The sequence below is a fragment of the Spodoptera frugiperda genome, chromosome 24, assembly GCF_023101765.2.
Source record: "Spodoptera frugiperda isolate SF20-4 chromosome 24, AGI-APGP_CSIRO_Sfru_2.0, whole genome shotgun sequence".
Lineage (NCBI taxonomy): Eukaryota > Metazoa > Arthropoda > Insecta > Lepidoptera > Noctuidae > Spodoptera > Spodoptera frugiperda.
The window spans coordinates 712,830-739,334 of record NC_064235.1 but is presented as its reverse complement, the minus strand read 5'-3'; the positions used below and the strand labels follow the sequence as shown (position 1 = coordinate 739,334).

The 26,505-nt window shown below is 38.0% G+C and overlaps 4 protein-coding genes across 17 annotated transcripts in view; 1 reads left to right on the top strand and 3 right to left on the bottom strand.

Annotated features, from left to right (window-relative positions):
* LOC118278992 (transmembrane emp24 domain-containing protein 5) overlaps nt 1-26,505 on the top strand; it is a 134,438-nt gene that overhangs the window by 55,523 nt on the left and 52,410 nt on the right. The window lies entirely within an intron of this gene.
* Nucleotides 83-9,750, bottom strand: LOC118278679 (zinc finger protein 845-like). The gene is made up of 6 exons (XM_050703355.1): nt 9,493-9,750; nt 7,576-8,268; nt 5,495-5,587; nt 4,829-4,933; nt 3,788-3,997; nt 83-857 (listed from the first exon to the last, which is right to left on the bottom strand). The coding sequence occupies exons 1-6, from the start codon at nt 9,619-9,621 to the stop codon at nt 621-623; spliced, it is 1,467 nt and encodes a 488-aa protein (XP_050559312.1). The 5' UTR covers nt 9,622-9,750; the 3' UTR covers nt 83-620.
* LOC118278637 (WD repeat-containing protein 74) lies at nt 11,315-18,358 on the bottom strand. The gene is made up of 8 exons (XM_050703666.1): nt 18,195-18,358; nt 17,099-17,253; nt 16,414-16,633; nt 15,249-15,429; nt 14,759-14,851; nt 13,755-13,953; nt 12,677-12,837; nt 11,315-11,545 (listed from the first exon to the last, which is right to left on the bottom strand). Exons 1-8 carry the CDS (start codon nt 18,256-18,258, stop codon nt 11,335-11,337), a joined length of 1,284 nt encoding a protein of 427 aa, XP_050559623.1. The 5' UTR covers nt 18,259-18,358; the 3' UTR covers nt 11,315-11,334.
* Nucleotides 20,175-25,846, bottom strand: LOC118278593 (annexin A7). Of its 14 annotated transcripts, none has more exons than XR_007706862.1 (6): nt 25,663-25,843; nt 24,719-24,835; nt 23,797-24,224; nt 23,304-23,418; nt 23,187-23,249; nt 20,175-22,699 (listed from the first exon to the last, which is right to left on the bottom strand). XR_007706862.1 is itself a non-coding variant. In XM_050703766.1 (6 exons), the coding sequence occupies exons 1-6, from the start codon at nt 25,675-25,677 to the stop codon at nt 22,518-22,520; spliced, it is 789 nt and encodes a 262-aa protein (XP_050559723.1). In that variant the 5' UTR covers nt 25,678-25,845; the 3' UTR covers nt 20,175-22,517. The 14 variants fall into 14 exon arrangements, 8 of the variants coding, with proteins under 8 accessions (XP_050559723.1, XP_050559724.1, XP_050559720.1 ...); XR_007706861.1 differs by having other exon boundaries at nt 23,304-23,391; nt 25,663-25,842; XR_007706859.1 differs by having other exon boundaries at nt 23,187-23,267; nt 25,663-25,841.

The window sequence follows — 26,505 nt, the reverse complement described above, 5'->3', positions numbered from 1 at the left end:
TGAAAGGCAATTCAATTACTTTTAAAATGAGAGTAGGTGTTTGTAAAACGACTGCCTAAAGTTATAGTTTTTAAAATTAAAAAAGACACGCTATTGACCCTTTCATTCTTTGCTCCCAAATGTAGAAATTGGCTTACAAAAAGTCGTCAGTTAGGAAATATCAGCCTCATCTAGCTATTTTTTAGGGGCAATATCATCTTGGGCGAGGCGAGAGGGGGAGTGTCAGACTCTTATTGACTAAAAACCACCCCGTTCCTACTGCTTTTCGAGCCGGAGCCCCGGTAAACCCGCTAGGTAGTCCGCAGCTCCGGATCAGAGCCTCATCTAGCTTAGCTTTAAAATATTGACTTTAAAATTGCTACTTTCTAGTTAAAATATTTATTGCGGCACCAACCGAATAACGTTAGGAGGCTCATACAGACTATGTGTGAGCCGCACATGCTTCACAGTGTAGTACTTACATTCTAGCTACAATATTCACTGTGGCACCAACCGAATAACGTTAGGAGCACTTAGGAAATGCCCCACTTAGCTTAGCTTTACCCATAGATGGGGCATTTCCTAACTTAGCTTAGCTTTAAAATATTTACTTGAAAAACGCTATTTTCTAGTTAAAATATTCACTGCGGCACCAACCGAATAACGTTAGGAGGCTCATACAGACTATGTGTGAGTCTCACATGTTTCACTGCGTAGTACTTACACTTGTAGGAGCGTGCACAGACTAGGCACGAGTAGTAGGCCTTGCTGTGGCACGTCAGTTTGTGCATGTGCAAATTGTTGTTCGCCTTGAACGTGGCCGGGCACAGCGAGCACTGGGGAAGGAAAATAAGTACGTTAAATGGGGTGAATAGAAACTCAGGGGGTGAATAGAAAAAAATGTTTTATTAGGATTATTAGTTTGTTTTCATGTTTTTGGTTTTAATAGAGCATTTTTGGTTTTAATAATGAATTAATAAAAAATATTAAAATGGTGTACATTTTAATATTTTTTATTAATTCATTTTTTATTCAACAGTTCTAAATTACGTGAAAACATAACAAAATGTTGTTCCTATTCTGATATACCCCTGATTTATTTCTATTCACCCCGTTTTACGGTACGTATTAATTTTGTATAAGTATTTTTTTAATGGGACAAGCCCGCCACAACCTCCCATACCGCTGCAACTCCTGTGCACCAGGATCTACAGTAGATACAACCATGCAAACACCGGAACACTGAAGTCCAACGTCCCAGGGACATGAATGACTGTCTTGGATCCCGCAACGAAACAAATCAGAAGATATTATTAGAGGAGAAGAAAAAAGAATATAATTGTATAAGTATATACAACGTCTCTCCTTTTTATCCACGAAGGCGCAAGCAGAGGTGCACATTACGGCTCGTAATGCCGCTATACAATGTAGGTTTAACCTGAGACCCCTTGTCCGGCAGTCACACTTGCAGACCACTCGACCAACGAGGCAGTCAAAGTTAATGTTAAAGTGATGGTATAATACACCGCTACTCTTTCCGTGGGTGTAAAAAAGTAGCGACTAAAGGTAAGCGTCCACAGACCCGCATCGTACGCATTCCGTATGACGTCATCAGTACGCATCGCATGTAGGCATTGCTGATGATGCGGTCCGTACGATGCGGATCACTGGACTCAGTTGTATGAGTTTCTATACAAGACAAATTAAAATCCGTTGCGTCCCATGCGGGGTAAAAATAAAACTAATAAGTATACAAAAAAGTTTCTTCGAGAAAGTTGTTTGTAATCATGTGTACAATCACGTGTTTAAATATCGTTCACTAGTTACCAGTCATCCTATATACGTATTGTATATGTATACTATCAAATGTAACATTATTTATTCAGTCCCTTTGTCGGATATATAACACTCACATGAAAAGTAACGGTGTAGGTAATGCGGTTTTTATATATTTATTATGTACGTTAACATCGGGTTTCTTTGACCCTAGAGGGTAACTTTGACCCAAACTTTTAGACCAATGAAAAACTAATAAACGTTTTGTTCGGGATTCCTATTGTAGAATGTTTTTTTTAATGCTAAATGGGACGACGTTTGGCCGCTATCTCGCCTGATGGTAAGTGATGATGCGGCCTACGATGGAGCACGTCTGCCCATAAGCAACCTATTCACTCGGGCTTTGAAGACACCCAGGTTATACCTATCAGGAAACACAGACTCCGGCAAGGAGTTCCACTCCCTAGCAGTGGGTCAAAGTTACCTCACAGGGTCAAATAAACCCGATGTTACGGCAGTGCGCTAGCGTGTTCTACAGGGCCCCGTATAAAAATATTTTGGGGGCTCATTTGATTATGAAACGGCAGACGTATCACCGAATCAGCACCATGTTTGGAGCCCTTGAACTATGTTTAAAGTGCGTTGCTGGTCCTAAAGTTGGTGGTCAGGAATTTAACGCATGCTTTACGCGAATCGGGGGAAGGTTCTGAATTAAGCCTGGTAACTTTTCACATGATACGAAATACAAAAAATTATTTTTTGCTCACGTACTTTCTGGGGCCGCGGTAACACTGGTGAGTAAGCTTCACGTATACTGTTTACGAGCAATCGAGTAGTTTCAACGCCCCTGTACTAGAGGTCATTTCATTGAGCAGTTTTCGCCCGATGTCGACGCTGCTATGTTGCTACCAGTAGCGCTAGTATGGAACATAAACGTCTCACACACAGTAGGGCCAGCTCACCGCGTCAACTGTTCAGTGGTTCTAGAAATTATACATACGTGTAATTAAAACTATATTTTTCATTAATTAGAGTTTTTAAGTGGGTGTACACACCCGTTTGGCGCATAATCTGGGTAAAGCTCTGTTTAGGTCGCATCTATGCTCACTTGAAAGCAATTCTCGTGGATAAAATTAATATCGATGCTTTGTTGCGGTTTAATTAAGTGACTCAATTATAAACATTAACTTGTTGTTTCTTTAATACATATTGTTAGACATTATGTCGTAGGTGTACTAAACCGTGAAATTGCCGGTAAACTATATAGTCGCATGTAAACTAATTGCAATTGAAATTTATTTACAGTAGAAACTGCAATTCGCGCGTTTTGTGTCAAACGGAAAACTTGGCCGAAAATACCTTGTGTATACATTATAACCTCAAGGGTGTCTCACCCGCATGGGTAGATGCCGAGCTCAATGGAAGCCAATGGCTACGAATCTTCCACAACGCTTCTCGTTCATCAACAGTCATTAGTCTTTTCATGCATGCTCGTCGGTTAAACGGTACTTTTAATTTGGCCCTTCTTTAATAGGTCGAATTTTATGCTCCAAGGACAAACTATTTTATTTACCACAGCCTCACAGAAAACCGACGTGAAACAATGCTTGCGTTGTGTGAGTGAGGTTACCACCCAATTAATCCCCGGGTAATTTTCCCAATTCCTGATTCCCGAATTCAAATAAATTCCTTATTCCAAAAGAGCCGGCAACCACTGGGAACGCCTCTGGTGTTTCAAGTCGGCTAGCACCACGGAAATTGCTTACTATGAGGTGACATTTAAAACATGTAAAAACCGTTTAGTTCTTCGTCCTATAGGTGAATTAGCTAGGCTAGTTTATACCATTGGGCGTTCAATATTTGACAGTATGGCATGATTGGAAAAAATACCTTTTGCTACTTTGCGACATCTGGTGACCAAAAAAAGAAACGAGACGGTAGCCACAAATGCAAAAAATAAGTACTTTTGGCCAATCATTGCATCTACCAAATGATTATGTGACATTAGCTAATTCCCTAATAGACTAAAAACGAGGGGTGCATATCTGCGAAAATATGGTAGCATCAGTTCATCCATATGCATCCGAGACCTGTCTAGTGTCATGTGTAGTGTACTCACCCGCATGGCGCAGATGCCGGCGCTCTGGAAGTCGCAGTAGCTGCACTTGAACTTCTCGTAGCCGTGCTTCGCGCGGTAGTGCTCGTTCAAACGGAACTTGTTGCCGAAACTCTTGCCGCAGTGCTGTGGACATTTTCAGGATAGCTATACGACATATACCTATGGACCATAACCTATGGAGTTTCTTGTTCATTCTTCTCCATAGGAATCTACACTTTAAAACGAGCAAATAGCTGTTTTTTAAAACGTTGCTCCACACTAGAATTTTCTCCTGTGTTATGGGTGCGTTAACAAATATACAAGTTCACATAGACATCACACTCAGACCCAAAACAACAATTTGTGGATCACACAAAGAGTTGCTCCGTGCGAGATATGATTCTAGCGACCGCGCTAACCATGCATTCATTTATCTTTATAGAGTTTCTTGCTCATTCTTTTCCATAGGAATCTACACTTTGGAACGAGCAAATAGAGCAATTAGAGAAGTGACCGACAGACAGAATTTTTTTACATTTGCTTTGACGTTCAAAACTTCCGGTTCGAATTAAATAATTATGTATGTGTTGGATAGTCCATCAATCGAGGAAGGCTCAAGCATGACATAGGCGTAGTCAGGGGGGTTTTTGGGTTCACCCCCCCCCCGAAAAATTCGTGCCTAGACATTACAGAGCGTTAATTTTCTAGTTAGCACAGTACATCCCCTGTTTGGCAAAGGTCTCTATATATGACTACCTATGAATCTGTTTATTACATATAAAGTGTTTTGTTGATTTTTAATTTTTTTTTTTTGGTCACACATTTCATGGGTCGACTTTCTTGAACCCCTCCCGAAACTAAAACCTGGCTACGCCTATGAAGCATGATGTTTAATAGGTTAGAAAACATCACTATGTTTTACCTATTTACCATTAAAGCCGTGGCAGATACTTTTAGAACACCTTATATACTGACCTCGCATACAGGCCGGAGTCCAGCATGTTTGACCGCCTTGTGTTTCTGTAAGCTCGCTCGCTGCATCTTCATCTTACATATGTCGCATTCTGCTATCTTGCGAGCCTGGAATTAAAGATTTTATGTACTAAAAAGAGATAGGCAGAGTTGCTACGACTATGTAGCTTACCACCTGCTTATTCACTCATTTTTTTAATTAGGACCACTTTTATAGTGTAGGTCCCAATTAAGAAGTTTGAGGAAAAGGCATCAAATATATGACAGCAACAGCGAATCTACCTAGCGGGTTACCGGGGCTCCGGCTCGAAAAGCGGGAGTAGGAACGGGGTGGTTTTTAGTCAGTAAGAGTCTGACACTCTCTCTCGCCTCGCCCAAGGCGGGAGAATACATTTCTTTTTCTTTTTTAAAAAAACGTTGCCCCACATTAGGAGTTTCTCCTGTGTCATGGGTGCGTTTACAAACATAATTTCACATACACATGACACCCAGACCCGAAAAAACAAATTGTGGATCACACAAAGAACTGCTCCGTGCGGGAATCGAACCCGCTACCCGTTGCACGACAGCCAGTTGCCCAGCCACCGCATTAACCGTGCAGTCAAACTATGGTGGAAAAGAACCGTTATTTTTAAAGGTTCATCTATGTCCTGTATATAAGTTACTTACATTTTCGCTCATCTTTCTCTTCTTGTACCTAGCGGGGCAGGTGACGACGTGAGTGATCAGCACCTCTTTACTTGGAAACTCTTTTTTACAGTACTGAAATAAAAAACATCAGCTTTTAGTACGAATTTGCTTTACGTTTAACAAGATTGAAACGAGAGCGCGTTCGGCGCTCTGATTAGCCGGCTCGAATAAACCAACCAATCAGAGGGCCTCTCAGAAAACCAACGTGAAACAACGCTTGTGTTGTATTTCGCTAAGTGAGTAAGGTTTCCGAAGGCCCAATTACCCCCTTTCCAATCCCCATTTCCCTGACATCCCTTAAATTCCTAACCCCCAAAAAGCCGGCAACGCACATGTAACTTCTCTGGTATTCCAAGTGCTCATAGGCAACGGCCATTGCTTACCATCAGGTGATCCGTCTGCTCGTTTACCGGCTTATACCATACTCGTGACTTTGGTATTATTACTGCTCATTAACCTTTTGAACGCCAATGGCATGAATAGATGTCATGCGCAAGCGTGCCCTGTGCGCCACCGACATCTATAGATGCCAAGAAACAGATCACAGAGAAAAACAAAATAAACACATTAAATCATTACTTTCACGTGTTTTATTGATGTATCTTAAGAACTGAATACCCAGTTATTACATAATTGTACACAGTGAACAAAATTGCAATATAGTTATTCTAATATTTGATTGATAAAAACAACTTAAATATCGGCTAAAAAAGCATGTTCTCTCGCGCCAATGGCATGTATACATGCCTACTAGTGATGTAGTGTAATTCAAGTAATATTAAAACTTCAGCTAAATGACTCGCTTATTTTTTGTAATAACTATTAAAAAGTATATATATAACCCTAGTCTCTGAGAAAAAAGGTAAATAAATACTATATTTTAAACTGAAAAATTCTTGGGTATAATAGCATATTTACTATATTTTCAATATTATCGACATTCCCTTTTCGCCAATCATGCGCATCCCTAGCATACTACCGATATGTAATCCCTTCTGCGCCATTGACATGTATAGATGTCGGACTCGTGACGTCGTAAGCGCGTGCCGTGTTTTTAAATGCGGGGAAGTTGCAAAAAATATTTTATCGAGTAAGTACCTACATTATAATTGCTATTTATTTATTAAATTTTTGTTATTGATAATAATTATAGATAATATACAATTTAGTTTTAAATTTTACAATTCCAAGACTGTTAGTGAGCATAATGTTTTATAGGTACAATTGTTGATTTTTATATATTTTTAAGTTTCACGTAACCTTTTTCAATTACAAGGCTGTTAATGAGCATAATAAATAAATACGATTGTTGATTTTTTATATTTTTAAGTTTTATGTGACATTTTACAAATACAAGGCTGATATTGAGCATAATAATTATACACAATTGTTGATTTTTGATATATTTTTAAGTTTCACGTGACGGTTTCAATTACAAGGCTGTTAATGAGCATAATAAATAAATACGATTGTTGATTTTTTATATTTTTAAGTTTCATGTGACATTTTACAAATACAAGGCAACTATTTTAAGAATATGAAAGTGTATAAATAATATCACTAAAATCTGTACCTATTTAGCAGTTTTCAAATTTGATTACCTAATACATAAATGAACTCGATAAGTTACATTATTCAGCTACATCCCTAATCATAAACGAGAGATTTAAAAAAAATGGATAGTTGCCCGCGCCATTGGCATGTATACATGCCAATGGCGCGTAACTGATAGATAATAGTGCTGTAACTTGCTGCAATTTTATATGTATTTTTGTGTCTCAAAAGGTTGATATTTTATTGATAGTTGCTATTAATGTGGTCTTAAGTTTATTACAGTGGGAGATTAGGTTAAATAAATATTCTTTTTATGTTATAAGCAGTTTATTCAAAAAAATTCAGACGAAAATTATTACTCACTTTGGTTTATCGATAACATTTTGGAATCCCTAATATTTTCAAGGTTATTTCGTTGAATTTGTGGCTTGGCGTGGAGGGCACAGCGAAGCTTTTATGCTCTGGCGGTCAAAAGGTTAAATGGATTGGACAGATAAAATACTCACCCCACATAAATCCCCAACAGCGCCATGAGTCAACAACCGATGCCTATTCAGTTTATCCTTCATCACATATCTGTCACATAGCTCACACCTCAGTTTCCTCTCATCAGCCCCAGGGTGTCTCCGGACCATGTGAGTATCTATACTCCTAATAGACAATTCCTTCTGACAAATCTTACACACAACCCTTCTTGTCTTCTTGTAAGTCTCCGTTAAAACATATGGAGGTTCCGTTACAGTGGTAGATTCTGGGTCACCATCGTTATCTGGGTAACGTTTTGTTTTAATATCTTTTCGTTTAACGGTAGTACTAGATACATTGTTGCTTAAATCGCTTCCGTTATCGTTAATACAGTAGATATCAGCGTCTGAATTTTCTTTGATATTTTTCTGATTATTTTGGAAATATTTTAATGGTTGATCGTCATCATCATCATCATCATTCAGACTATCACACTCAGATTTTACATCTTTTAAACCAATATATACTGATGGGTAACAATCACGGTGGTCTTCCGTTGTAGTGGTAGGGTATTGGTCATCGTTGGTATTGTCATCGTTAGATTGAGATGCAGGTATTATCTTTAGGAGTTCTGTCTCGACTTGTTTACATTGTTTCCTGAATTTCAGCGTAGTGTTGAACAGGTTCATGCATATTGAGCACATGTTCTGCGGTAGACCGTCGTTGTATTTAATCTGAAATTTTTGTTCCATAGTTAGATAGGAGAGAGAGAAAAAAATATAGGTATTTATTTACACTTTGGACTGAGCACCTAGCTTTGTTAAGACAGAGAGATGGACAATATATTTTGACTTTTCAATGCCGAGAGTGAAGCTGCTGGCAGAAGCTACCTATTATAAGTGTAAAAATTTGCAAGTTTGTGTATATGTTTGTTACTCAATCATGTCAAAACAGCTGAAGGAATTGGTTTCAAATTTGGAACAGGGGTAGATTATGGCCTGGAATAACACAAAGATTGAAGAAGATGAAGCTAGTACCTATTATAAATGTGAAAGTTTATCAGTGAATTTGTGCTTAATTACATCAAAACGGCTGAAGGGATTAGGTTGAAACTTAGATAGACTATGCTCTGGTATAACACATAAACATAAACTATGTTTTATCCTATAGTAACACAGGTGAAGCTGCTGACACAAGCTAGTAATTTATAGTAAAAAGTTATTTAGAAATGAATGACTGGAAATTGATATCTAAAAGTATCTGTGTTATGTAAATAACAAACTGATAACTTAATGTTTGTTTATGTTATTGGTAAGAGCTGATAAAGGAAATGGTTTAACTTATTACTTCCTTTAGAAAAAAGTTAAACCATATACTGTAATGCTATAGTACAATTATATTTAAAGACTATGACCTCTTGGGCATTTCTTCTGAGGTCCTTGGTTTGTTTCGGCTTTTCTTCTCAGAGTAGTCTGATAGGGAATGCGGGCCTCAGCTAGATTTTATTTTATAATAATTTTTATGTGTAAAATTGCTCTTTTATAGCCTATTTGCAAAAAAATATTCATTTAAAAATTATTATTTTTTAATTAATTAATTTAAAATACATGTAAACTTTTTGGGGTAAAACTGTTAGGCTATATGAAATAAATTACTATTTTACAATGGATACGATGAGTATTTGTGTTAAAAATTATAAAGAAAATTAACTAAATAAGCATTTTTAAATTTTAAATAAATATTAATGAGAATTTTCTGATTACACATGAACTAGAAATATAAGGCTTACACAGCAAACATACTTTATACATAGCTAAAGTTAGCATTACAAAATACGCTAATTCTACAAAATATTCTTCAATCTTGCAAAATAATATCGCTTAGCTCGCAACTTGAAAAAGTAAGCGATAAAACGAGAAAAATAAGTATTTCTAAATAAAACATGTTACATTATTTACCTGGACTCCTATACACGAGTAAATAACAGCTGAAAACCGGTCATGAGTGTCTTCAGACATAAATATTGGGTTCAGTAAACGAGACGGATCACCTTGCATACAAGTTCGACAAATTTTCGAAAAATCCATTGTTTCTGAATTAAATCAACCAAAATTACTATTTAAAAGACACTAGGGATAGTTTCTGGACATATTTCAATCACATTTAAATAATATTATTGGTTTCTAATTAGAATTTTCACTATATGAAAGTAAACAGGTAAATATTCCGGTCGTATTCTGACAAAAGACAGGGGACAGGATTTTTCATTGAAATCCAGACATTGACGTTTAAGACGCGAGATATTGACAGCTCGCATAGTTTTTCTTTATAGTGATTGACGAGGAATTTACCGTAAATATCGATGTTTTGGAAAACCGGAAAACTCATATTCATATTAAGTAAATAATATCAAATAATCGTGTTATGTATTTTATTTTAGATAGGTTTTATTATCAGCTAATGTGCAGTAAGTGATTTGGGTGTTGAAGTCTTATTTTTTTCTTGGCATATGGACATAGTACTTATATAGATAAAATGTGAACGGTGAAGGAAAACATCGTGAGGAAACCTTTTTTTTTTTGAGGGGAAAAATCATCCAATGACTTCTCCCGCCTTGAGTGAGGCTGGAGGGAGTGTCAGACTCTTACTGACTAAAAACCACCCCGTTCCTACTCCTGCTTTGAGCCGGAGCCCCGGTAACCCATTAGGTTGTCTGCAGCTTCGGATCGAGCTTACGGCGGCGCAGCGACTGTTCCAACGCATCGACTGTTGACGCAGTGACTGTTCAAACGCAGCGACTGTTCAAACGCAGCGACTGTTCAACGCAGCGACTGTTCAAACGCAGCGACTGTTCAAACGCAGCGACCGCTCAGACGCAGCGACTGTTCAAACGCAGCGACCGCTCAGACGCAGCGACTGTTCAAACGCAGCGACTGTTCAGACGCAGCGACTGTTCAGACGCAGCGACTGTTCAAACGCAGCGACTGTTCAGACGCAGCGACTGTTCAGACGCAGCGACTGTTCAGACGCAGCGACTGTTCAGACGCAGCGACTGTTCAGACGCAGCGACTGTTCAGACGCAGCGACTGTTCAGACGCAGCGACTGTTCAGACGCAGCGACTGTTCAGACGCAACGACTGTTCAAACGCAGCGACTGTTCAGACGCAGCGACTCTTCAGACGCAGCGACTGTTCAAACGCAGCGACTGTTCAGATGCAGCGACTGTTCAGACGGTGTGACCGCTAAACGTTCAAACTACGACTACGACTGTTCAACTGATCGTTTCGCAATCACCGAAAAAGTGATGTTAAATTGTATATTTGCACCTCTTTTTACACATTCGACGGGACTAGAAAGGGGCCATCCATTAATTACGTCACACTTTAAGGGGGAGGGAGGGGGTTGACGAAGTGTGACTTTATGTGACAAGGGGGTGGGAGGGGTCTTAAATTTTGTGACGTCACATTTCAATTATTAGATATAATCTAACTGTTAAAACACGAACTTGGAACTATTATCGAAAAACATATATAATGTTAGTTTTACTAAACAAAAAAAAATGTAATAAAACAAATTTCGGGACTACTGTTTTAATTAAATAATTTTATTATTCTAGATTTAAAATTATAAAATGTGACGTGACACTAGGGGGGGGGGGGGGCGGTGGAGGGAGGTCCTACAATTGTGTCAAGGACGGGGGAGGGGGTCAAAAATCGTGAAATTCGTGTGACGTAATTTATGGATGGCCCCAAAGGCCTAACGTTAGTAATAAAACCAATATTTTTTTAACATATTTTATTTCAAGCGTTATGGAATACACTTTTAGCTTTCTTCTCTTTTTTCTTCTGTTCTCGTTTCCGCTTCTGCTTCTCTGTGCTTCGCAGAAGCTTCTTGATCGCATCATCTGTGTTGTCTAAATCAGCGTCAGTGGCGCCCTCTGATGAAGGTCTGATTTTCTTAGCTGGCAACTCCTCGGGTTCCGGTTTTAGCTTCATCTTTTTCGGTTTTTCACTGAAAACCAAGAACAAGTTTTACTAAATTAATTATTATGCTATCGGCTTACTCACTAATGTAAAGTAATGTTTTGACGAGGAACTCGACTAGTTTCAAGCCATGCTAGAGGCTCATATTCATGAGCAGCATTCCGCGACAATCGCCGCGTCGTGTGTAATAATAATTAATTTAGTATGTCTCACGAAAGTTACAATAAAATAAGTTTTACTTATAACTTTAGTGAGACACTGAATTAGTTATTCTGTTTTCGGCTTACTCACGTAACTGTTTTCAGTAGCAGCGCGACAATCGCCGCGTCGTGTGTCGCGGAATGTTACTCATGAATATGAGCCTCTAGCATGGCTTGAAACTAGTCGAGTCCCTCGTCAAACAGTTACGTGAAGCCGAAAACGTCATAATTAAGTTTATTTAATATGAAATTTTCAGAATTTAAGACGTAATTAAAGAACCGTATGTTGATGATAAGGCAATATTCGTATCGAGACAATGTCGCCAGCATGCAGCATCAGAACAACTCCTGTACACCTAAGTGCCGCGTGGGTAAGGTTACCAGAGACCCCACTCCTCCACTCACTCTTATCCCCATTCTCTTCAAAATGAAAGTCAAAATTATTTATTTCAAATAGACCCGGAAGGCACTTTTAAATGTCAAAGCAAATATTATAATATAAAAAATGTCTATCTGTTGCTCAGTCCTCTATTTGCTCGTTCCAAAGTGTAGATTCCTACAGAGAAGAACGAGCAAGAAACTCCATAGGTTAGCTCTTTTTCAGTAAGGTTCACAATTATACAATTTTATTATTGGTTACATTGTTTCGATTGGTTTAACTACCCCCCAAATAGCACTTGTAACTCCTCTAGTGTTGTGAGTGTCCATGGAAGGCGATTGCTTACCATCAGGTGATTCCTCCTTTATTTCATAAAAATGTCTATAGGTGACTTGATTGATTTGCCGTGCAATAAGTAGCGGGTTTGATTCCCGCACCGAACAATTCTTTATGTGATTCACAAATTGCCGTTCCGGGTCAGGGTGTCATGTGTATGTAAACGTTGTATGTTTGTAAACGCACCCACGACACAGAAGAAAATTCTAGTGTGGGGCAACGTTTAGATAAAGGAATATCTTACCTGACAGTTTCCATGTTATCAAACAGGGTGTCTAGATCATCTGCCTCTATCTCCTCTACTCCTAGCTCTGGTTTCTCCTCCTTGACTTCCTCAACTCTGCTGAGAGGAGTCGAGCTCTCTGACTGTATGAGCACGCACGATAACTTCGATGTTAGGTATTGCTAGAACAAAAATTAGAATTTTATTGTAACTTTCGTGAGACATAGTAAATTAATTATCTTATTATGTTATCGGCTTACTCACGTAACTGTTTGACGAAGGATTTGACTAGTTTCAAGCCATGCTAGAGGCTCATATTCATGAGCAGCATACCGCCGAGTAAGCAGATAACATAATAATTTAAAAGTTTGAATTAAAATCGGTAATTTTTGAGTGCAAAATCTATCGATAAAGTCCGATTCACTGTTTTAAGACTCTCGAAGAGATTCTCTTTAAGAGTGATGTCAAAAATCGATCTTTAACGAAATATTTTAGATTGTAATCGTTTATTAACCCGTCGTATGCTGAAGCACTGATCAGTGCGAGACACAATGCGTATTCTATTGTTGTCTCATAACGCAGACAAAAGGTTAAATTAATTACTGATTACCTTATTAAGTTGGATTGTAGAGGGCATTTAAATAAAAAATAAAAAGTATACAAAATGACAATCTCTTTCTTACAAGTCAGTTTAATATTCTCAGTAGCACATAACCTCACGCCCATCTCCCATGGGGGTAGGCAGAGACAATGGAACGCCAATTGCTACGGTTCTTACACACCTCTTTCGCTTCATCAACAGTCTTTTCATGCATGCTCGTCGGTTAAGAGTACTACACATAAGCTACCTTTTATCCCACAGGGACGCGAGCAAAACCACCGACAGAAGTTAGTCTATAAGCTGTTTGATTGTTTGTTTGTTTGAACGCTAATCTCCGGAACTACTGGTCCGATTTAAATAATTATTTTTGTGTTGGATAGCGCATTTATCGAGGAAGGCTATAGGCTATAAAACATCACGCTATGACCAATAGGAGCCGAGCAGAGCGGGTGAAACCGCGCGGAAGTAGCTAATTTTTAATAAAATTAAAATGAATACCTTATAAACCAACTCCTTGCTGGCATAATCATGTACTCGCAGTTGTCGGTCGAGACTCGAACTGACTATAAGCCGGGGTTCCTTCACTATGGATATATCGGTCACTGCGCCTACGCAGCCTTTGTACCCTTTGTCCGGTTTGCCTTTGCGCAGGTCCACTTGATGGAGTTGGCCTCTGCCAAATCCTACTAAAACTTGTCTGAAAAATAAACATATTTTTTTATTTAATATTATTTATAACTACTTAGGTAAATATAATATATTAAACTATATTAACTAAACAATAATAATAGCCTAATTGGCAATTCTTATTATACTTTCGAAAAGTTTGGGGGTAAAAGTTTTGTAATAAATAACATAAAAAAATATTTCATATTACACTAATTTATAAAACTTTATTTTTTTCAAAACTGGCTTCCTGGCCTAATGGAAATAATTGATTTTGACTTTTGACGAATTTATTTATATAGAGTGAGGCGTTACTGTGATAAAAATTAAAACTACGTGGTATACAAAAAAAGTATCTTCGGGAAAGTTGTTTGTAATCATGAGTACAGTCACGTGTTTAAATATCGTTCACTAATTACTAGTCACCCTATTTATTTATTTGGGCGTGCTGATCTCCGGAACTACTAGTTTGAATTGAATAATTCTTTTTGTGTTAGTTAGTTCAATTATCGAGGAAGGATATCACTACATAGTATTAATATAAAACAAAGTCGCTTTCTCTGTCCCTATAACCCTTTGTACGCTTAAATCTTTAAAACTACGCAACGGATTTTGATGCGGTTTATAAAATAGAATAGAATAGTCATTTATTTCTCATATAGATAGAGTAATTCAAGAGGAAGTTTTATATGTATAATACATGCATAATATATCACTATTGCACCCATGCGAAACTGGAGCGGGTAGCTAGTATGCTATAAAACATCACGCTACGATCAATAGGAGCCGAGCAGAGTGGGAGTAACTAGTGTGATATAAATAAATAAATTACTGACCGTTCATCAAAACTGTTGGCGATGCAGGTGGCAGCCATCTTCTCAAAGTCCACCGCTATCACGGGCCGCCTCTGTGCTCGACTGTCGTATAACCTGTGGACACAGAAACATTTTGATGTGATAAACATAATGATTTAATTTTATATATCTATCATGACATATTTTACAACTAATGTTGAATTAATTGAGAGATTGAAAAATCGTCCACAGAAGCATAATACAACTAAATATTACAACGAAAACTAAACATTTAAAATAAAATCTGCAAAATAATTAAATTAATGCAGTATTAAATTCTGTATGAAAAATGCACTTTTTAGCTTACCTACTGGGCCTATTTCGCTCATTTTTCGTATATATTATCAGCCAAGAAGATAACAAATATGTGGTTTAAATTAAGTCATAAGAGGTTTCGGTGAAGGACAAAACCGTGAGGAAACCGGTCGGCAGTAGCCACTTATAGGCTGTTGATAAATAATATAAAACTAACCTAACATATCCATGTCTAGAGCACACTCCAACGAGCCTCCCTCCCTCCTGCGGGAGGAACACGAGGTCAGTGACCCACACGGGCCTCCTCAGCTGCAGCCAGTCGTGCGGGAGGTTCTTGGCTACGAATGTAGGCGCGGGCTCGCCTATACGCCATATCTTTAGGTCGTTTTCTTCTCCACCTGTGAAAAAAACATTGCTTAATATTTTAAAATTATTATACATAATTTAATATTTTAATGGCCTTTGCCCTGCAGTAGGACGATCAAAGCTGAAATCTAAATCTATTTTTTATAATAATTATCGTGAGACATACTAAATTAACTAAAAATCACGGTTTACTCACGTAGGTACATTAATGGACAGGTGACTCGTTTGCTCGTTTGCCTCCTATTCCATAAAAAAAAAAAAAAAAATATGGATAAATGCTCTACTAGTGTCGAGTCACAGAGGGACTCTTCATCATGAGCAGCGTGCGCAGACAGCGGCGACGTCGCGCAGCCTACCGTGATTTTTTAGTTAACATTTATTTTTGGTATGAAGTTGGTATAAAATTTATTATAGTTACTGGGTTAGCCTATGTGTTATTCCAGACCATAATCTACAGCTGTTCCAAATATTCATCCCGTTTTGACGTGATTGACTAAACAAACATACACATAAACTCATAATATCAAGAAGAAATAAAATGCCTGCATGGTTGACGTGGTGGCTGGACAACTAGCAGATTCGACTAACTTGAAGAAACTCTTTGTGTGATCCACAAATTGTTGTTTCGGGTCTGGGTGTCATGTGTATATGAACTTGTATGTTTGTAAAGGCACCCACGACACAGGAGAAAATCCTATTAGGGGCCATCCATAAATTACGTCACACGAATTTCATTATTTTTGACGCCCTGCCACGTTCTTGTCACAATTGGTCACATTTCTGAGACCTCCCCTCTCTAGTGTGACGTCACATTTTATAATTTTACATCGTTCGTGTTTTAACAGTTGGATTATAATAATTGAAATGTGACGTCACAAAATTTAAGACCCCTCCCGCCCCCCTTGTCACATAAAGTCACACTTCGTCGACCCCCTTTCCCCCTTAACGTGTGACGTAATTAATGAATAGCCCATAGTGCGGGGCAACGTTATAAAAAAAGTAACACAAGTCCTTACCAGTAGCAAAAACAGTATCATCGTCAGCACAGACCCTCATCCGGTCAATCTTGCCGACATTGATGACTTCCTCTGCCTTCTTACTCCATATCTTCACGACTCCACTGGAGACGGCGGCCAGCAGCTTCCTCTTACAACGACCCAGGCCCACCACCTCGCCGGGCGCGAAGTCCGCTGTGTAGGACTTCGTGAAACCTTGGAGTGTGTTGTAGATTTGTATCTGTTGAATAAATTAATGAAATTTAATAAATAATAATATTGTGTATTTTTCACTCAATTTCAAATATAATTAGAAATTATAAGCCCAGGTTTCCTCACGATGTTTTCCTTCACCATTTGTTAGCGGTGTCTAAATAATGTTAGAAAGTACATATAACTCGGAAAAAGTCACATTGGTATTTGCCGATGGTAGGTTTCAAGCCCTCGTGCATGAGAAGCAGGCGTCTTAAACCTCCAAGCCACCACAATATCACAACAGGGCTCACTGTCATTGCAGCTGTAAGTCCCGTCTTTGAGGAGTGGTTTGAGAGGTGTGATAGCAACCTCACCTATGGTCTGATGCAAGTGATTACCACTGAATGATTTTCACCCCAAAAAACACCTCTATAAAGGAGACCTATAGATCAGCAGTGGACTTTTGCTGGGTTGTTGGAAACATTAAAGTATAAATAAACAATCAACTAACCTGTTGGTTCTTCCGTCCAATCAGCATCTCAGTCTGCTCAGCGTTGCTCCACTCCATCCGAGTGATCCCTTCATCTTTCTGCAGAGTCTTTATATCTACGAGGTTCTCTATGTATTTCTTATTGTTCTTTGTTGTGTCCGTATGGTATTTTATATCTGGAATTATATTATACAACAATATATAAGACATTATGCCTTTAATTTATGTAACACACATATAATTTGTTGTTCTGGGTGTGGGTGTGATGTGTATGTGAACTGGTATGTTTATTACATGACACAGGAGAAAATCATAGTGTGGGGCAACAATACAGAATAGTGAAATTAAAAGTAACCTAGGGAGTGTCTCGCTCATTCTTCTCCATAGGAATCTACACTTTGGAACGAGTAAATAGAGCAACTAGAGGACTGACTGACAGACAGACAATATTTTGTTAGACTTATCCAGAGCTACATAACCAGAGCTCTTGCTGAAAGTAGGAGAAGGAACAGGGTAATTTTTAGTCTCAGTAAGAATCTGCCACTCCCTCTCGCCTCACCCAAGGTGGGAGAAGACATGGATGATTTTCACCTCTCAAAAAAAAAAAGACTTATTAGTCTCATTGAAATAAATGTATGCCAAATTTACTTTGTTTAACCCAGAGATCGAAAATGGAGCAAATTGTTTGTTTGTAGTGTTTATGAATTCGTTAACATTAATCATATAAAACCATAGGTTACTTTTTACGATTGCTGTTTGTTTACTATTGAATAATATTATGAAATTACAAAAATTGAGTTTTTAAACTTTTTATTGCAGTATTTTCACTATATTAGCAATACATTTGAGCCATATTCTATACTATAACTATAGCAGAATTACTAAATTAACTTACGAAGCGTGGTTTTTGTTTACATTTTGTTACAATCTTTTTACAGCAAAATAAGACATTATTCAATTCTAAATAGGCTTTAAAATGATAATTAGCTTTTGTACTTAACTTAACGACTAAAAGGAATACCAAATTAAAGTTAAAAAACACAAATATCTTGCAGTTTCTTGGAGCAACTAAAACAGTTCAATTATTCGTGAATTTTATAAGAGGAATGGTACTTACGTTTCAAAGAACCTATTTTACTAGCGACAAATATGTCGATTTCTTTATCTTCTATCAATAACATTGTAATTTCTAATATTTATCTACAATTTCAACAATATTAACGCACATCACAACCACGGTAAACACGTGAATTAAAATGTCAATTTCAAATGACAGTTACGTCAAATTGTAATTTTGACAGTTATAGGGTTGCCAATAATTAAGTAAAAAAGCTACTATTTATCTGTACGAATTGTCACTCGCAGCGCCCGTCTTAATTGGGGTAGGCAGAGATACTTCTTTCGGTTCAAAATCAATAACTCTTTCATGTTTCCTAGAAAGCGTATATTATCTACTCCAAGTAAGCGTATGTTCAGTAGATCTATAATTTAGCAGATTATCACAGGTTAGCAAAGATGATGAGATGGGGAAAAAAATAAAACGTACAACTTTATTTAACAGATTTATTTTCAGAGATTACTTAATAAATAAAGTAAAACAAGTATTTTATGTATAAAATCTTATAATATTAGATACATTTTAGTGTTTGCAGTCATTTTCTTTCATTCAACATTCATACAAAAGACAGCAATAAGTTGACGATTCTAAACTTTAAATCTTTGAATAAACCGAATGGTATTATATTTGTTTTGTCAAGTATAATTAATTATTTTTGGCCAAAAACTCCGTTATAATCTAAAATGTAACGTATATTGTGACAAAATTTGTATATTCAAGTTTGAAATCTCTATTCCATCTCTATTCCATAAGGAAAAGGTTAAAAATGTTTTAAAAAAGGACTGGGCTAAGTTCACGACTTAGACGGTCAATGATCATGGTGATTAAGGAGGGAGTCTTTTATAAAAGAAGGATTTCTTATAACGACGAGGACGAGGCTTATGCTCAACAGTGGACCATAATAATGTTGGGACAAGATTACGAGATTACATCATGGACAACAAGGTAGCATGTCATAGGACGATTGAGGGTTGGAATGGGACATAAGAGCCTGGCATTATTGGCTGAATAATCTCTTTTTCAGCATTTAGGACAAGTGGAAGCAAAGACAGGGCACCGCTTGCAGATGTAGCTAGCCTGACGTTGCAGGCAAGTTTAAATTACGGTGAAGAGAAAAAAAAACGTATGTATGTACAAAATTCTCGTATGGTGCATCGAATTGGATGTTTTTAATCACACTCACACTAATAATTATAAGTGTCGAAGTTTGTTTGTTGGATGTTTGGATGTTTATCCGTCAATCACGCTGAAACTATTGAACGGATTTTGATGAAATTAGGTATACGAACCCGAGCCAACTTGGGTGATATGACTTTTCATCCCACGGAAAAGTGGGCAACGTTGCAGCTAGTTAATTGAGTAACTTTAAAATGTCATCAGTTAAAGTAAAGAATTAGTATCCGACTAGACCCGGAATGGACCGTTAATTTAGAATATTTATTTATTAAACTCTTTATGCACGTAATAAATATGTACATAAGGGGCGCTTAATGCCTTAATGAAGAATAATATGTACTAACTTAAACAAAAATCTAAGAATTTCCCGTGATCTCCCCTAGATGTTCCCAGAAATTAAAATGTATACAAATTAATTTCCCTAGTGAGTCTGTTTAAGTTTATAACAAACATTATCTTTAAATATACTTGTTGCTCAATGATGATAGTCATTTAATTCCCAGATTTCTGTTACATTTTTATATAATAAAGCAATTAAAAAAATACATTTGCTTATTAAATCTTGCTACTTCAGTTCATTCATAATTCGTGTTGCACCGTATGGTAACAGAGAGTTCTTTTATAAATGTACATTACACACACATCACACTCTAAATCCGGAATAAAATATGAATTACAGAATATGGCATAGAACTTATAACACGTTGCAAAGCAGCTAGTTGCTCAGTTACTGTGCCAACAGTTGCTATTGCTAGTTGGTAATTATTAGTAGAGTAGAGGGCACTATATATATATAAAATATGAGCCTAAATGATAAATGATGATAAATGATAATTTTATGATTTCTTAAACTATTCCTTAGTAAAGATCTTGTACTGAAAACAATTGCTAAGGACTGGGTAAAGTAACCATTAAATTACTCTGAGTACAGCGATAAGACTCTTAAGGATAGATATGGCATTATAGTTGTTACATGTCATTTGTCACAAGACAAGGAACTTGGTAAATTGAAACTTTCATTAAATTACAGCGATAACAATATTCACAAATCGAAAAACCTTTTAAATCATAATTGAATATTAAAAAGAAGGGAAAAAAGGGGTTATGAACCTTGATATGTTATTAAGGCGACCCAACCTGGCCGCCAGTGCGCAGGCCGATGGTAATCCTTACTAATAAGCGCACTGTAAAGGCCTACAACGCGAAACCAACTTAAAAACGTATGTGTTGTTACAAAATCCGGAACTGCGGACAACGTAACAGATTACCGGGGCCCGGGTCAATGCAGGAGAGGGAATGGGGTGGTTTTTAATCCATAACTCGCGCACTCAGAGTCATTTAATTATTACTTAACCCAATCCTTAGCAATTGTTTTCCATACAAAATCGTTACTAAAGAATAGTTTAAGTAAGCATTAAATGACTCTGAGTGTGGCAGTAAGAGTCTGACACTCCCTCTCACCTCGTCTAAGGCGGGAGCAGTCATTAGATGATTTTCCACCCAAAATTGTATTCTGAAGATTCTGACAACTTTTCTTCAAAGAAACCTTATTATCCCTTTGCATAAAATATTTAAAAATAACTACATCAAAATTTATTTAAATATATTCTCCAGCTTTTGTTACAAGCAATTCGCTATTTATGTTTAAGCTGAGCAAAATTATATAATTATATTTTAACGCAGCCTTTTTATCGGATAGGGTAGCGGAAGGAAAACATGATGGTAAGCAATAGGACCATCAACAGATAACCGTAACACCAAAGACATTAAGAATTCAAGCATTATTTGTACCGAAGCGTGGCTCTTCCACACTTTAGTATTCTTTTCAAACATATTTGTGTTATAAGCTGGTAAACGAGCTGACGAATCACCTGATGGTAAGCAATCGCCACCGCCCATGGACACCCAAAACCCCAGAGACGTTATAAGTGCATTGCCGTCCTTTTGGGGTTAGGAATATAAGGGTTGATGAGAAATTGAGGATTGGAAAGGGGGTAATTGGGCCTCCGGTAATCTCATTCACACAATGAAATACTAAAGGATACATTAAGGTTGTCGCTGGATGCAGATCGCTTCCAACCGGCCTATCTGGAAGTCATTGGGGGAGGCATATGTTCAGGAGTGGACGCCTATTGGCCGATATAATGATGAAATAAGTACTTTATGTCCGAACAATACAGTTTCCTTTCAATCAAAGAAGTGAAGAGCCAAAATCTGTATAGCAAAGTTTTGTTTTAAAATTTAAAAAGGCTAGATTATTATGTTATATTCGTAAATGTAAGTTTGTAAGCACTACGAGATGGTAAGTAGTTAAAATAAGGAAAATGTGTCAGTTTTGAAATTCTGCTAGAGAACATTTTGACTCGTGATTGAATAATAGGTTACGTTGTATTAGAATCGAAACAAATAAAGTATCTATCGCCCACAAAATATAGGTGCACAACCCACTTCTAAAGAATTGTACACACTGTTAAAATATGTCTAAGAGTGATTAGTAATTTAAAGTATTTAACTCTTTAAGCACGCAGTTAAATATCAATTGCCGTGCCATTAGCGCGCAGCTATAAATTGAAAAAAAATATAAAAATATTTACACTTAACGAGGAGCAATCGTGTGAATATAACGATGCATGATTATTTCTGTCGCAGCAATACGACATAAATGGTAAGCAAACGATAGTATGTGTCGCATATATGGGATACGGCAGGGGTTAGATATATTACTTTAATATGATATTGTAATTTAACCTATGTGTTTACTTTAGAGTAAGGTACGATGAGGTTGGCATATCCTTGTTATGACAAGAAAAAATGAAATCAGGTTTTGATGCTATGAAATAGATAGCAAACGCTGCATAAATATAAAATTCACGTTTAAATACAACATAATGGGAAAGAATTAGGAAAAGTAAATAATATTTGCGATTTAGTTCCAAAATATCAAGTTCCTGAATGACAATATACTACTGAAAATTACAATTACTGTATATCAAACATCAGAATAATTTTCCAACTAGCAACACAAACTTCAAACCAATAAGAAATGGTAGCTTTTGATTTTTTTATACTAGCAATACAAAATTAACTGTCACTGTCAACTCAACCTGCCATATATTTGTACCTATCTTATTTCCTTTTTTATTACTTCTAATTGTCGTCAGCAGGCGATGAAACATTTGCCGAGTTGTCTACACCTCCGCCCTCAACATCGTCGTTTTGGCCTCCCATGCCTCCCATCGGGCAACAGGAGCACAACAAGCAAGTCAAGCAGGCTATGCAAGCCGCCATACCTGCCTTATTCGCCATAGGACCCGTCTGAGCAGGTTGACCTTACATGAAAATAAAAATAATTTTATTACAAGTAAAATTATTACTCACCTAAATGGAAGATATTCTACATATTTTGATAACAGTCGTCTACGAAATTATTAAAATTGATTCTGTAAATAGGCTACCAATTAGCAATTTAAGAAAGAAAAACAACTTATTGGCACCGTTTGTAATTATAAAATATTATAGGCAAAATAAGAAAATAATCAAAAACTCAGCTAAAATGCCATAGCCCGAGCACTATGGCTCGAGTCACGGCGCTGATTTTCAGCACTAGCCAGTTGAATACAATTGAAAATCACAATATTTTTAACAGATAGTAGTCTAACTACTCTGAGAAGAAACATAACAAAATCACAGTCTCTTGTAAAGTCCAAACAAACTTAAAAGAACCGCAAAAGTTCATCTTGTCATCTTTTGGAAAAAAATACATACACTGGGTGGACCTATTAAAAAAATATCTACCATTTTAGTAGTATTTCTTACCGTACCCCTGTTGTGGAGGGTAGCCCCCTTGTGGGGGGTAGCCACCTTGTGGGGGGTAGCCACCTTGTGGGGGGTAGCCACCTTGTGGGGGGTAGCCACCTTGTGGGGGGTAACCACCTTGTGGGGGGTATCCCCCATATCCGCCCTGTGGGGGAGGGTAACCACCTTGCTGGGGTGGATAACCATGTTGTTGATTTGGATAGCCCTGCTGAAACAAAAATCATCGATTCGACTGTCGAATCGACGCCATATATGGACACCTCAACACCAGAGGAGTTACAAGTGCGTTGAGGACATTTTGGTCATTTGGGATCGGTGATGGGAATAAATTATAAAATTGATCTAATTGTAAAAAGCTTGTACATGATCTGATTAAAAAGATTCAGTTCCAGGTGTTTGCTGATTTCCGAAATTTCTCAATATAGTATGGAGTCTGGAATTGTGTCCAGTATATGGCAATACGCTCACCCCCTATTACATGGGGCTTATAAAATAACTGTACCTATCTGTAGGAACATTGTACCTCTGTTTCTGTCGATGATAAAAAAGGGGGATGCATTTCGAGACAAAACTAAACCCTCAAAGAAATGCTCCCACATTTTAAACTTACCATTATAAAGAAAATTACGGATGACTGCGAACTGTAAGCCATTTGACAAGTGTGGGGATGTCGTTGAGAACCGTTTCTGGTTATAATATATCAGATTATCTCTTCACCTGTCCAGAAGACTGCGGGTATCCCCGTTGGTAGGGTCCTCCACTTGGGTACTCAGTATTTTGAGGGTAACCCCCGCCCTGAGGTTGGGGGTACCCACCGGGTTGTGGGTAACTCCCTTGGGCACGATTCGGGGTTCCTGGCCGATTGGGGTGATTGGGGGTTGTTCCATAAGCTATGGTATGGTGGCTGGAGTAGTTGGGTGTTGGGCGGGAGACTGTCGGTTCGGTCTGTGTGCCGCGATGGTCGGCTTCGTATTTTTGGGTGGATCTGTGGTATTCCATCTGAGTCCCGCTGTTGGCATGGGTGATTTTGTAGCGGTCCTGGAAAAGTTAAATTCGTTGCATAAAGAAACAGGTTTTCGGTACAGATAAATATACAGGTACCTATTGTCGAGTAACCTACACGGCACCTCACGGCCTTATTTTTAAATTAAACACCCTAGGATTTTCTCCTGTGTCGTGGGTGCATTCACAAACATTCAAGTTCACATATTTGGTAATAAAGAATTTTATTTATTAATTTTATCACATACACATCACACCCAGAACCGAAACAACAATTTGTGGATTACACAAAGAGTTGCTCCGTGCGGTAATGGAGCCCGTTACACGTTACGCGGCAGCCAATTGCCCAGCCACCGCGCCAACCATGCAGTCAATGTGTGTGAATAGATTATATTGAAATATTAGACCCCTGCACCGATCCGATTTGCGTGTACTGGAAACCTGTTTCTTTATGTAATCATCTCAAGGCGGGAGGAGATTCTCATTTGATGATTTTTCCCCCTTTATGAAAGATCTTCAATGTCATTTACCTGCGGGTATTCTTCATACCCAGTGCTGCCGGACGGCCGATACTGGATGCGGTTCGGACGGCGACAGCGGTCTCTCAGCCGACGGCATCGCTCCGGTACTTGCTGTTGTATAGTTTGCTGCAAATACAATCACTTATTATACTTTAAACAGAGAGGAATGGAAGGAGGGTAAGGAGGCCTTTGTCCTGCAGTGGGATCAATCAATTATTCTGTGTGGAATAAAATTATTCCAGACCATAATCTACACCTAGGCGCTTGAAACCCATCTCAATGTCAATACAATTTCAATATTTTTTATGACATAAGCCGATAAATGACCAGACGGATCACCTGATGGTAAGCAATCGGTGCCGTTCCACAATATCAGAGGCGTTACAAGTACGTTGCCGGCCTTTTGAAGGTTAGGAATTTAAGGGTTGTTGGGGAATCGGAGATTGGGAAAATTGGGAAGGGGGGGCCTCCGGTAACCTCACTCACACAACGTAAGCGTTGTTTCACGTCGGATTTCTGTGAGGCCGTGGTATCACTCCGGTCGAGCCGGCCTAGCAGTGCCGAAGCATGGCTCTTCCCCACTTAATCATGTTTTTTTATACTATAGGTCGGCAAACGAGCAGACGGATCACCTGATGGTAAGCAATCGCCGCCGCCCATGAATACTTGAAACACCAGAGAAGTTACAAGAGCTTATTTTTAAAATGTGATGAGATATCTATAACATAAAAATAAGTCGGGTTTTCCTTCCTGACGCTATAACTCCAGAACGCACGAACAGATTTCCACGGTTTTGCATTCGTTGGAAAGGTCTCGGGCTCCGTGAGGTTTATAGCAAAGAAAATTCAGGAAACATTTCCAGGGAAAGGCAGGAAAACAGGAATAATCATTGGTGGCGAAAAGGAGTTCATCGGGATTGCTAGTTTGTTATAATTATATCGAAAGGAACTTACAAGGACATTCCCCATCCCAAGGATATCTAAACATGCAGCATTCACGAGATTTTCTTCTCAATTTCTTAACCATTTTGCAAAATTAACGATTTGTATATTAAAAACTATATTTTTCAATTTTAACATTTTACTCATACATTTTTAGGACAAAAATTTGACGCAAACTGAGTGACGGACGTTCTGACGTGTGATAGAAGAATTTTGTTTCGAAAAAGGCGACTGAGGAAGGAGGTATGTCCCTTAGGTAGGTTGTCAAAAAGTTTTTAAATGATTGCGCGGTTGGCGCGGTGGCTGGGCAACCGGTTGCATAGTAAGGTGTATCGGTTGCGATTCCCGCATGAAGCAACTCTTTGTGTAATCCACAAATTGTTGTTTCGGGTTTGGGTGTCATGTGTATGTGAACTTGTATGTTTGTAAACGCACACACGACACAGGAGAAAATCCTAATGTGGGGCAACGTTATTTAAAAAAAAAAATTGGCGTCAAAAAAGGAGATTGCATATTTCATCTACTTTAGGGTGTATGTAAACACAGGGCTTAGTACGAGTTGCTTACGTTTAACGAAAACGACACCTGAAACACCAGAGGCATTACAAGAGCACTTCCTAACCCACAAAAGGCCGGCAACGCACATTGGTGGCGGTGATTGCTTACCATCAGGTGATACGTCTGGTCGTTTACCGGCGTGTTCCATAAAAAAATATGGTTAAAAGAATAATTTACTTTATAGTTCAAATTAAGCACAATATTTTATCGACATCAATACCCTTGATGGATCACAGTTGAACTAGGGACCTCCTCTACACATCTTTTTATTATGGTAAGCGATCAGCGCCGCCCATC